The following is a 12,909-nucleotide window of genomic DNA, read 5'->3' as shown; positions in this document are numbered from 1 at the left end:
AAAGGCTCCGTGCCACAAGACGGCCCACACATCTGAATGCTTGTCCCAAGTCCCAGGTCCCCGGCTGCCCACACTTGTGTCTGACTTGGCCACAAATCTGAGGGTTCTCACCACCCGCCTTCGGCTTTGATAATTCACTGAGATGAATCGCAGAACTCAGAAAGGTGCCACACTTACGACTGCAATCTTCTTATAAAGGATGCTACGCAGGGGCAGACAAATGGAAGAGATGCACAGGGCACAGTGTGGTGGCGAGGGGTACAGAGAACCCAGGTCGGCTGCACCAGCCTCCCATCACTGTTCATTAATCCAGATGCTCCCCGGACCCTGCTGTTCCTGGGGGTTTACGTGGGGTCTCACTGGGTTGGCCCAGGTAACAAAATCATTACCCACACGGTTGAACTCAGAGATCAGAGGATAAGGGCTGAAAGTTCTAATTCTCTCCATGTGCGCTTGCTTCTTCTGGTGACCAGCCCCCCATCCCGAAGCTATCTAGCCCCCCAACCCAAAGATCATCCCATCCCATTAGCATAAACTCAGGTATGGGAACTAAGGACTCATCACGAATAACAAAACACCCCCAGCACTCAGGAGATTCCAAGGATTTAGGTGCTCTGGGCCAGGGAACCTGGGACAAAGGCCAACTCTATTTTTTATTATACCACAGGTACACTTTCACATCCCTTCTGTCTCTGACACGCTATGTTTAGTGGCTCTGAAACTGATTATGAGGCACAGTTCAGCCCAGTGTAAGGAGAGACCTTCAGAACTAGGGCTCTTTGGCAATTTAACGGGCCACCCCCAAAGGTCCGAGCTACCTGGAGTGGGAAGTGATCCGGCTAAGGTCGGACGACCCTGGCTGAGACCCCTGAGCAGGAAAGCCCTGCGCTGGGTGGGTGGTAGTTTGAACCTGATGCTTGCTCACCCCCTGGCCTGGTCACAGGGTGATGCCAATGCTTTGTTGATTTCAGAATCGACAGTCGCTTCCATTCTGGATGAACAGCACCGTCAGCCGCAAGGCAGAAGGCTGGCAATGGGGCTGGCACGGATATGACAACGAGCTCAGAACCATGAGGGGCATCTTCCTGGCCTTCGGACCCGGTAGGCAAGATCTTAGTCATTCCTTCCCCTAGGCATCAGGGGCTGACGGTGCTCGGAAAGGCTGGAGCGATTTCTTTACGGATCCTCTTTATGAGCAAAGCTGAGCAAAGCCAGCCGATCTCCATGAAATGTCTTTGGCTGGCTTGCTTTCAAATGCTTCTTGGGTTTGGCAAACGTGGCCAAATACTTCTCCCTGTAAGTTTTAAATCTCAAGCGCAGTGAGGAAAATGTATTCCACATGTTTGTGATTCATTTTTTACTTAATTCATCAAAACATCCCTTCACAGTCATCTGACGTCCAGGGAAGCTTATCAGGCACCAGGTTGCTGACAGCCACAAGTCCCAAAGTCGATGTGCTCGCTTCACGGGGTCTGACACTTCCACACTCCCTCCCTGTCTAGAGCGGCCACCCCCGTGCGGGTCATCCAGCCCAGGGCCCACCAGAAGCTAGGATGTGCTCACGGCAGGCTAGGAAACGGTTTTGTGACTGACTCTGAGGATGAGCCAGAATGACTTTTGCAGTGTCTAGGATGAGAGAGAATTGACTTTGCCCTTTTGGACCTGATGCCTTCCTGGGTCTGAAAGAGAGGTGGGGCAGAGGGGGGCCCATTTGGTCATTTGCTTTAATTAATACAGCACTGTAAAATTCACATTTTGGAAAAGTTTATCAAATGCTCTAACAATCATGCTACTACCTGTACACTCCCTTTAAAAAAAAAAGAGTGAAAAGCAGTCAGCCACCATCAAGAGTCAGCTGACCAGATCAGAGCTCTTTGTCTTCCTTCCTGCTGTCCACGCTCCTTATTAAACATAATAAGCTTACCCTGATATCCACAGTCCAGGTTCCTTTTTCTGGATGTTTTGATCAAAATGTTTCAGCCCACAAAAGCCCATGCTTTCCTATCAGGTGATAGGTTAGAGGTCACACCTGGAAGCCCTGCCCTCCTCCGCAGAGATGCTTGTGAGCCCTCCTTCATTCCATCCACCTCGGGTCACTTTCTCAACCACAAGAAAAACCTGCTGAGAGCTACAAGGCGTCAACTTCTGCCTCCGCCATGGGTGCCTCTGGGAGCCTGAGCCCAGGGAACACACATGGGCCCACATCATTGTCCGCATACATAATCCAAGTCCCCATGTCCTTAAGTAAGCAACAGGACCAGTAGCCGCAAGCATTTCTAGGGCACAGCTGGGTTCACAACATTGGCCTCAGAGAATTCAGAGGATGCTCCCGCATGATACCGTCAACCAGTAACAGCTACCTGTTAGCCAAGCCCCAGGTTAGATCTGCGGAGCTCAGAAGCCAACTTAGTTCAGGATGGAACCTTGAGGATGCTGTGAGGTCAACCACTAGATCAGGGTGGAGACTTCCCAGGCCATGACCTTTACACAGAGGAACATGAGACAGGGGTGCTTTCAGTCAAAGGCATCGCCTCCTCCCTCCCCAAAAGAGAGGAATCAGATCATGAATGCAAAACAGTTGTCAGCTGGAGTGTTTATGAGTAAGCATCTTGGGCAGATTTTAAAACAGAAACGAATCTAGCCTCAAACCAAAATTTTAAACCAAGCACCCAGAGCTGCAACAGCTGAAATTCAGCAGGGAGCTTTTTATCCATTAACAAAGGCCTCCATCATATGCTCCTTTAAAACTAAAAGCCCAAGTCTTTTATAGACAGAAAGACGACCCCAGATGAAAATGGACTGGGCTAATTGCAAAACTGTTTCCAGGCAGATACAGCCTCCCGCAAACCATCACATTTCTGGCTTGACTTCTCATGCAAGATTGAACAGCTCTACACACTGACTGTTTATGCAGAAGAAAATTTAAGAGCGAGGTCTTTAATAACAATCTAGCTGCACTTTGAGATAAACGTACTGCACTCCTGATTAATTGGAGGTGATTCTCACTTATATAGGATGCTGAGCATTGCTACAGCTGCCCAGATACAGCTTTGGAAGTCAGGGAGTCTGGTCCAGCTAAGCGAAAGGGAAGTCATTCTGGAAGACAGGCTCTCTCTGGTTAATCCCAGTTCCTAATTGGAACAATCTAACCTTGCCCTAAGTCTGTAAATCTTCCTTCTGTTTTGTAAGGAAGTTCATTTATAGCATTTCCTTTTAGAATCCACCTATAAGGGATATCATACATTATTTCTAGGTGGCCTAGGGGCTCAGATGGTAAAGAATCCGCCTGCAATGTAGAAGATGCGAGTTTGATCCCTGGGTCGGGAAGATTCCTTGGAGGAGGGCATGACCCACTCCAGTATTCTTTTTTTTTTTTATTAGTTGGAGGCTAATTACTTCACAACATTTCAGTGGGTACTCCAGTATTCTTGCTTGGAGAATCCCATGGACAGAGGAGTGTGGAGGGCTACAGTCCATGAGGTCGCAAAGAATTGGACACAGTGGAGTGATTAAGCACATATGATATTTCTCCTTTTCTGCTTGACTTACTTCACTCAGTATAACAATCCCTAAGTTCATCCACTAACTTTTTTTTTGGTCAGAAGAGCTTGACCTCAATTTTTCTTGCCAAATGTTAAAGAAAGAGATGTCTGAAAGGCTGGGGATAGCTGGCTTGAATTTGCTATTGACCTCCACCTGCACACGTGACAAGACACGGCCACCGCATGATGTGTGTGGCAGCATGACCTCACATCCACAGCAAGTCAGGGAGATAAGTCTTCCATGTCACGGGACCACCTCGCCACTGACTCCTCAGCTGCGGTTGATTCTTCTCTGGGGAGGCATAACCACCATCCTCAGCTAATTGTAATGTTTTCCTTCATATGAGAAGGGCTGGCACTCCAGGCTCTACATTCTCCTTCCCAGGGTGGCTCTGGATTTGTTTGAAATTAGTATTTACCCTGAGACCATGCAGATCCTTACCCTCCATACCCTAAAAGTAAGTGAACACTTCACATAAGCTATGGGGTAAGTATTTTCAATGCGAACTTTCCCCTGCTGGGCACTTATTCTATTAATATCAACAGCTCCCATCTACTGAGCACAGACATGAGCCTGCAACTAGGATTTAGGCAGCATCTCTGTGCCCATCCCCTGAGGTTATCCAGCTGGTGAGTGGCTGCAGGCTGCTCTGTAAAGCCTGTGAACTTCTTTATATGGAGTTCTACTTTTATACCTCAAAATGAGCAAAGCCTATCACTTGAGGCGTTGCTCTGGATCTAACATACTCTGTGGCAGAGTTCTCGCTGTTGCTTCTTTGTTTGTAATTTCAGGGTTAACGTAAGAGCAGCATTTGGTGTGGACACTTCTGGGTCACATCGCTGTCGCTATTGATGTTTGCTTTGTAAATCAAGGATATGTGATCGTTTCAGCAAAGCAATTATAAAGATTATTTTCTAAGACAGAAACTTGTCCTCACAGCCCCTAAACTACCTTTTAAAAAAGTTATGGAGGGACTGAAAGAGCATATGCCTGGGCCTTTATTGATGGATAATCCAGGTGAAAGTTAGTCACTCAGTCAAGTCCAGCTCTTTGTGACCCCATGAACTGTAGCCCATCAGGTTCCTCTGTCCATGGAATTCTCCAGGCAAGAATACTGGAGTGGGTTGCCATTTCGTTCTCCACGGGATCTTCTGGACCCAGGGATCAAACCCAGTTCTCCCACATTGCAGGCAGACTCTTTACCAACTGAGCCACCAGGGAAGCCACTATTGATGGATAAAAGTCCCTCCTAAATTCAACTTCAATAGTCTTGGGTATTTTGTTGGAAGCGCTGGTTTGGAACCTAAATGTGAAGTGGCTTATGAATATCACTAAAGTCTCACATTCACTCTTTGTTGTTCGGTCACTTAGTCTTGTCCGACTCTGCAACCCCATGGACTGTAGCTCACCCGGCTTCCCTGTCCTTCACTGTCTCCCAAAGTTTACTCAAACTCATGTCCACTGAGTTGATGATGTTCATTCAGCACCTTTTCTGCCTCCTATGGAGAAAGAGACGGTCTCTTCAGCGCCCTTACTTGCTATGCTGTGAGCAGCCAGCCCTGCCCCCGGTGGCCTGTGTCCACATAGAGTCTGGAGCAGCGTCTGGGTGGAAGCACTCTCCTTCATGAGATGGCTTCCAGCCTTCACTCGGGTCCCCAGCTCCAATACCAGCTTCTTTATCTTCCCCACAGCTAAGTTACTTTATCTGCTAGGGAAAAGCTCCCAAGGAATGTTCAACTGATCTTCCAGACATACTTAGGAGACCATCTCTGTGGCTTGTGCACTAGCCACACTGCCAGTTTCGTCCAGTCCTGGGGCCTCCACGTGGCAGAAAAATGGGAAATATTCTTGAGCTGGGGGCACCCAGGCTAACCACTCCCTGCTAGATAGGTGCCTGGTAGAGACCTCTGCAAGCGAATTGGGTTTGGGGAGCTGCGCAAGATGAGGCTTGCAGAAATGAGCAGCTTCGAGTGGCCTTTGGGTCCTCAGGGAAAGTTCTGTTGTTCCAATGGAAGCACACTTATGCACAAATCAGTTTGCTGTCTGATTTGTCTTTCAAAGAAACATGGCGCTAAGAGGTAAAGATCCCACCTGCAGATGCAGGAGACATAAGAGATGCAGGTTCAATCCCTGAGTTAGGGAAATTCCCCTGGAAAAGGAAATGGCAACTTACTCCAGTATTCTTGCCTGGAGAATCCCATGGACAGAGGAGTCTGGCAGGCTACAGTCCATGCGGTCTCAGAGAGTGGGACACACTAAAGCGACTTAGTGCACATTCACATCTCTGTAAACAATAAAAAGCGACTTCCTTTCACAACCTAGAACCTTCCAGATCTCCTTCCAGGTTCACAATCCCTTGGCCAGGCTCCATGGACAAGGGGGATCTACCAGTCCTAGAGCTGCTGAAATGCCAAGCATAACCCCTCCACTGCGTGACCCACCCCTCTCTGCCCTGCCCAGCTCAGGAGTGGCCTTGACCACTTACTTCCTTGCCTTTCCCTTGCAGATTTCAAGTCCGATTTCAGAGCCGCTCCCATCAGAGTCGTGGATATCTACAACCTCATGTGCAGAGTGACAGGCGTCACCCCCCTGCCCAACAACGGGTCCTGGTCCCGGGTGATGTGCATGCTGAGGGACCCGGCCAGCTCGGCCCCGGGCGCCCCGCCCAGCGCCTCTGCGCTGGTCACCGTCCTGGTGGTACTGCTGGTGATGCTGGCCTAGCTGCGTGCGCCGTGTCCCCAACACTCAGCACCGTGGGTGAATTAACCACCGCCTTGATTCATGCAAGGCCATACAACTATTAATCTATTCTTGGATGATTCCATACACAAAAGTCCCTACTTCTTTAGAATTGTTTTTGTTTTTTCTAGAGGTAAGGAAAGTTCTAGCTTTTCATTTGTTCAACTATAGGTTATTTTCTTTCTTTCTTTTTTTTTTTTTTTGTACTCAGATGAATTGTCTGAACAGGGCCTCCCGCTGTAGTGACCAGACCCCAGGTGGGTGTTCTATGGAGTCCTGGCCCCTCTGTTTTGCACAAAGTAGGCCCTGGTCTGAGGTCTGTCTACACTCGGGAGCCATCCTGCACAGCTCCTTCCATCGGGGGAAAAAGGAGGCTCGTGTGAAAGCAGTAGCTGCTGTCTATTTCTGACCCAGCTCGTGGGGTTTCTTCACCTTATACAAAGTCCCAGAAAGGGCTTATCTTAGCTTGGCTCACCCATCAGTCAAACTCACTAAGAACTGCAGAATTCAGAGAACAAAATGAAAGATATGGGTTCCTTCCCAAAGTCTGGGTGCACAAAATTTTCTCCCCGCATTGAGGAGCAGAAGAATTTACCATAGATACAGGCTCCTACGAGCCTTCTCCTAGCGTATTCGCAGTGTGAACACACACACGGCAGGAGCTGCACTGCCTGTCTGCCTATCTGCCTGTGGGAAGGCTGACTTAGAGGATCCTATATAGAATGTGAGTGCATGCTCAGTCACTTCAATCATGTCTGACTCTGTGCAACCCCATGGACTGGGGCCCCCAGGCTCCTCTGTCCATGGGATTCTCCAGCAAGAATACTAGAGTGGGTTGCCATTTCCCACTCTAGGGAATCTTCCCAACCCATGGATCAAACCCAGGTCTCCTACACCTTCTGCATGGGCAGGTGGGTTTGTTACCACTAGTGCCACAGTAAACTCCAGCAACGCCTGACATATCATCTATCATCACGGGTGGGGAAAGGGATGTCTGGCTGATGACAGTGTGGACATACTTGCAGAAATCTCACTCCATTGCTTGAAATGGTGACGTACTGAGTGTAGGTTTGATGCACCCGTGTCCCTGAGAGCAAGGTTTCTTTAACAGCCACAGCAAAGTGGACCCTTGAGTGACCCAGAATTCCAAGAAAAATGGTGGAGCGCAGGGAACAGAGTTAGCGTGATGCAACTGAATCCCAGTCACTAACCACTCAGCCATTTGATTAGGTAACAGTTTGGGCAAAGTGACACTGCAGAGACCTTGGTTTTTAAGAAACCCCAAAGAAGAGGCTCTGAGCCTTGGCTGAAATGTTTTTAGTCTTGTAAGTCTGCTATGGGAGATCCTGTTGCAAAACAAGGGATACCTGCACTTCTGTATGATCAGAGTCGTAGACATGTATCACTGCCTTAGAAACGAGTTTGCGCTAAATGAATCCCACCTGCAGATGAGACATTTCATCAAGAAAAGACAACAGATCAGGTCTTGGCAGGGCAATAAAGCCCCTTATGTGCTGTTTACCTTGAAAAATGAAAATCTACACTCACCCTGATTCAAGAAGCCTGGGAGCCATCTCTAGACCTTGAATCATGACAGTGAAGGATCACTGCTTAAAAATATCACATTTATCTTCACAAAAGATTTCTAAGGTTTTATGTAATGTGTTTTTAAAGTGCTAGCAAACCATCAAGTCAATAGGAAAGGCAAATCAGCCTTTGTTATCTGTCTGAAAGCCAATTAGTGCTTTGGGAACATTGTGGTGGTTATTGAAACAACATCTATTGTTTGAAGTTTTCTCTCTCTGTAAAGGACTGTGTTCTAATGAATTTGGTGGAGCTCATTGTGCTCCCATGTGAAGAAAGGAGACCTAAAAGAAACCCACTGATTCAATTAAAAGTAGATTATCCAAGTCTAGAGGGGTACGAACAGATACACGGTCTTAAGTTTGTCCTTCCCACTCTGGTCTACCAATTTTTCCCCTCACTCAGTCTTAAAATCTTCAAGTTACATAATCAAATTTCAGACATCTGCCTGGCAAGGCATAGTTACTCTGTAAGTCGTTTTGAAGCTCCAGTACTTTGCGCACCTGATACGAAGAGCCGACTCTGCAGAAAAGACCCTGATGCTGGGAAAGATTGAAGGAAGGAGAAGAAGGGGACGACAGACAATGAGATGGTTTGATGGCATCACCGACTCAATGGACATGAGTTTGAGCAAACTCTGGGAGATGGTGAAGGACTGGGAAGCCTAGTATGCTGCAGTCCATATGAGAAGTCCATATGAGTCCATATGAGAAGAGTCGGACACAACTGAGCAACTGAACAACAGCAACAACAACAATGAGAATAAGACACGTTTGGAATCATAAATATTGGTGAATAATAAGGAAATTCAGACACTGAGTGGAAGCAAAACCGTAAACCTAAAGCAACACGTATGTTTTAGTGGCTCAACTGTTTAGCTAGAATTTTTTTCTTCTGATTTTTGTTCTAAGCTATGTTCTTTTCCCAAGGAAAATTCTACTTTCTCTAAATGCATTTGGTTCCATCAGAGTAACATTTGCTAGGACCATACACACAACTTTCCTCCTATTTTACCACTTCATCGCTAATTCCGGGAGGAAGGTCATTGAAGTGACCTGCAAATACCAAAGACAGATGAAAGAAGTGATCTTTAAGCTGAAGATGAGATGAGAGGCTACTGTCCCTTCCTGTATTCAGAATCACCAGAACCCAACTCAACTACATTCTGAAGCCTTCAGCATCAATTAGAGCAGACCCAGGGAGTTCTTTCACACCTCCAAGAGGCATCACTTACAAAGTCCCAACTCTCTTTACTTTTAAAGGGCTCTTCGAAATCCACAGCAGATCTGAACTGTCATAGACAGCAGTTTGCAAACCTTCTGGGATTGCCAGCATCATTGGCCCTCTTCCGGAGATGCAGGTTCTGAGGACCTGGCATGGGGCCTTCGAGAACACTCTTAAGTCACATGGATCTAAGGTCCAGGTTTGCCCTAGTGAGTGGTGGGTTCTATTTGACCTTGGTACACCTGAGTCTCCCACAGCAATTTCATGATCTGCCGGTCTCTTCAGTGGCCATCAGCCTGGCATTGGCTACTGATCCCAGCTGGGTCAGCTTCTCGCCCTTCTAAAACCAATGCAGATCTGTAAGTCCTGGTGATGAAATGGCTTTTCAATACCCAATCCCCATGAGTTTAAGATCCTCAACGGTGCTATCAGACAAACTTGTTGTTCAAGACACACAGCTCTTTTATGAATTTTCTATGAAAGTGTTTTACATGTCTGTAAATCTCAGGAGATTTCCAAATGTGATTATGTGTTTGATCTTTGTAAGCAATTGGTGATAGGCCAAAGTCAGCTCTTGTAAGTTACTTGTGAGGAGGAAGAAAGATGGTAGGCTTGACAGCATAGTTATAAACCACAGGAAACTTGGTCTCAGGTCTGTGTGATGGAAGATACGCTTATGTGTTGCTTTGAAATCATAAAATTGCACCTAGTATTGTGTCTCACGTGTTTCGTAAATGTCCCATAAATGTGTTGAATCAAAAAAAGAATAAATAAAACTGAGGAGACTTGCTTACACAGCATATAGTCTTTCTCTTTGTCTGTACTTTTTCAAACAAATCTTTCCTTTTTGGATTGCAATCTTTTCTTATCACCCAAGTGACAATATAATTATACTTCATTTCATGGACTAAGCATATTCCATCCCAAGCTTATAAACTTGACAGATTGGTGGAAGAAAAGAAGGAGATTAGATTTTGAATATACTAAGCATATTTACTTTTTAAAAAATGTGACAGTGTTATCAAGATTCAGTTCACATGCCTTATAACCCTTCCTTTTAAAGTATCAATTTAATGGCAGTAGTATGGTCACAGAGCTGTGCAACTAGTCCACAATCAACTCTAGAACATTTTATCACCCCCAAAAGAAACTCCATATCCATGAGCATGTTAGCAGTCACCCCCCCTTCCCCCTAACCCACCCCCAGGCAACCTCTAAACTATATCTCTACAGATTTGCCTCTTGGGGATATTTCAAGAAAATGGAATAGCCACAAACTCTGTGGCCGTCTGAGTCCAGGCTCTAGCCAACGTTACTGCTCAAATACACTCAGTCTCTCTCAGAGCATCTCTCTCTTTTTTTTAATGTCAATCATTTTTAAAGTCATTATTGATTTGTTACAGTATTTCTTCTGCTTTATGTTTTGGTATTTTGGGCCATGAGGCATGTGAGATCTTAACTTCCTGACCAGGGATCGAACCCACACTCCCTGCACTGGAAGGTGAAGTCTTAACAGTGGACCACCAGGGAAGTCCCTCCCAGAGCATCCTTATGGCATCACCCCAGAAACCAGTAACAGCCCACATGCCCCTTCTCACCAGCAGCCCAGCCAGGACGTCTGCGTATCACTGTGCGTCAGCTTCCTGACAGGTGTTCTTGAGATGCTGGAGGCTGGCTCTGGCTCGTTCTCCTCTCTTCCACTTGAGGGTCCTGCTCAAATGCTGACCATGCCGCTCCCCTGCCCGAACCCATCATTGACTGCCTCGCCACCCCACTACCGTCTTAATCTTAACTCCTGCAGCAGGCTTTCTGGGGCTGGCACCTGGGTGTCCTTTAACCTGATCTCGGTCACTCTCCCCTTCACTCCGTAAGCTCTTTTTGCCTTAGGGTATTTCCATCCTGTCACTTTCTCCTCCTTGATTAGTACCCCATCCTCACCTACTTAGAGCCCCTTCCCTGAGAACTCAGGCCAATGTTTCCTTACACTCCTCAACCAGATCAGGCCCCGCTGGCTGACACTCTTTACACCAGCCACATGCAACCCCACGTGTCATAATACCAGCAGCTGGAAGAAGCAAGTAACAGTCCTCTCCTGGAGCCTTTAGAGGGAGCACGGCTTCTCAGCTTCAGACTTCTCACTTCCAGATCCGTGAGAGGATGCATTTCTGTTCTCTTAAGCCACCCAGTTTCTAGTCATCTATTTCAGCAACCACAGGATATTAATACACCTTCCAAACTGCTTTCAAAGTAGTCAGTCTAGCTCATCAAAGATTTCTTGAGCTCCTCCTTCACACCAGGTACTGGGCTACTTTTTGGGGATGCATAGAGGAAAAACTATCTTTCCTGTTCTCACAGAATTTACAAGGTAGTCATTTCATTTCTTCCCATTTAAAAAAAATAATTTTATTTTTTATTGAAGTACAGCTGATTTACAGTGTTCTGCTAGTTTCTGGTTAGATTCATATTCTTTTCCATTATGGTTTATTATAAGATATTGAATATAGTTCCCTGTGTCATTTCTTCCATTTTTGAGAGGAGTCAAATTCTTGTTTCTATAGAATGAAATGTTCTGGTTGCTATGGGCGATGCAAGGAGAGAATTTCACAGCAAACAGGAGTAACACAATGAAGAAGGCATCAGCTAACCACCCTTGTCTCTCACTCCTATGGAATTAAACTCCAAATTCTGCCTCCCATCCATTTCTATGGATTAACATCCCTTTACATCTTGGATATTTCATGTCAAATTTCTCAGCTGAGGCCCCGGATGAACCACTGTCAACTCTCTTACCTTGGTCCCATGTCCAGGATGCTCCTTCCCACTCTCCATCTAGCAAACTTTCATTTATCCTTCAGAGCCTTCTCTGTAAGGCTTTGGGGCTCTCACATTTTTTTCTTGTTTCATTTACTGCAGAGCAAATCACATTGCCTTGTAATCGGTTGTCAAGGGTTCTCCAACGAGGCTGTTAGCTAAGCAGAATGCTAGGATTGTATCTTCTCATTTTTGAAGTCGCCAGACCACATCTGTAGCAGCAGCAAAGTCTGCCCATAAAACAATTGATAACTGCCTGGTGACATGAATGAATTATTGAAGGAAGGAGGGAAAGAAGGAAGGAAGGAATGGAAAAGCTTAGGACACTCTGGCCATAAGATGACCTAAATTTGGACAGAGCTTCTCACAGTAGTGATAAGTTGTAAAAGCCAGAGGCAGGAAATCTTTTGTAGAAAGTAGCAGGATTTGACAAATGACTAATGTGTGACATGGAATCCAGGGGGCAGGGGTTTCTTTTTCAACATTTCAGCAGGCCCCCTCTTTAGCCATGAACACTAGGAAGTGCAGCAGATGGGAATAAGGAAGAAAAGATAAATGAGTCCTGTCTTCACCATGCTTAATTCGACTTTTCAACAAGATGCTAACACAAGCCTGCATTGTCATTTCCCTATGGCTTGAAAGAGACAGCAGAAGGCGGTTCAGAGCCCTGGATGCTCAAGTCCTAGCACGTGGAAGAAGAGGAGGCGTTCCAGACACCTGCTCCCTTCCTCCCACACCTTCTGAGCCCCACCTACCTCTGCAGCTGGGAAATGAGGAGTGGGTGGTGGGAAGAGGTGAAGACCCCTATTTTCTTCACACATCAACTACCAGATGCCTCGGTTTCCCTCCTGCCAGATGAAGACAATTTCACTTATCATTTACTTTACAGGGGTGCCCTGAAGGTTAATGAGATGTTTCTAAATACCCTGAAAGCCCCCAGGACTGTTGTTGTGTAAGCATCAGGTGGTGCACATGGCTGGCTCTGTTGGCACACACAAAAATAGAGGG

General features: G+C 46.4%; 1 protein-coding gene across 5 annotated transcripts in view; it reads left to right on the top strand.

Annotated features, from left to right (window-relative positions):
• Window positions 1-12,909, top strand: part of ENPP6 (ectonucleotide pyrophosphatase/phosphodiesterase 6) — a 101,795-nt gene that overhangs the window by 70,470 nt on the left and 18,416 nt on the right. For 2 of the 5 annotated variants that reach the window (XM_065947587.1, XM_065947586.1), the window contains exon 7: window positions 972-1,101. In XM_065947587.1, coding sequence (XP_065803659.1) covers window positions 972-1,101 — 130 coding nt within the window. Of the gene's footprint in view, window positions 1-971; window positions 1,102-1,388; window positions 1,571-6,049; window positions 9,884-12,909 lie in introns of those variants that run through there. The other 3 variants (XM_065947585.1, XM_065947588.1, XM_065947589.1) reach the window with 3 other exon arrangements.

Source organism: Muntiacus reevesi, chromosome 10 (assembly GCF_963930625.1).
Source record: "Muntiacus reevesi chromosome 10, mMunRee1.1, whole genome shotgun sequence".
In the NCBI taxonomy this organism is placed as follows: domain Eukaryota; kingdom Metazoa; phylum Chordata; class Mammalia; order Artiodactyla; family Cervidae; genus Muntiacus; species Muntiacus reevesi.
The sequence above is the reverse complement of the archived record's forward strand: the minus strand, read 5'-3'. Positions and strand labels throughout refer to the sequence as shown.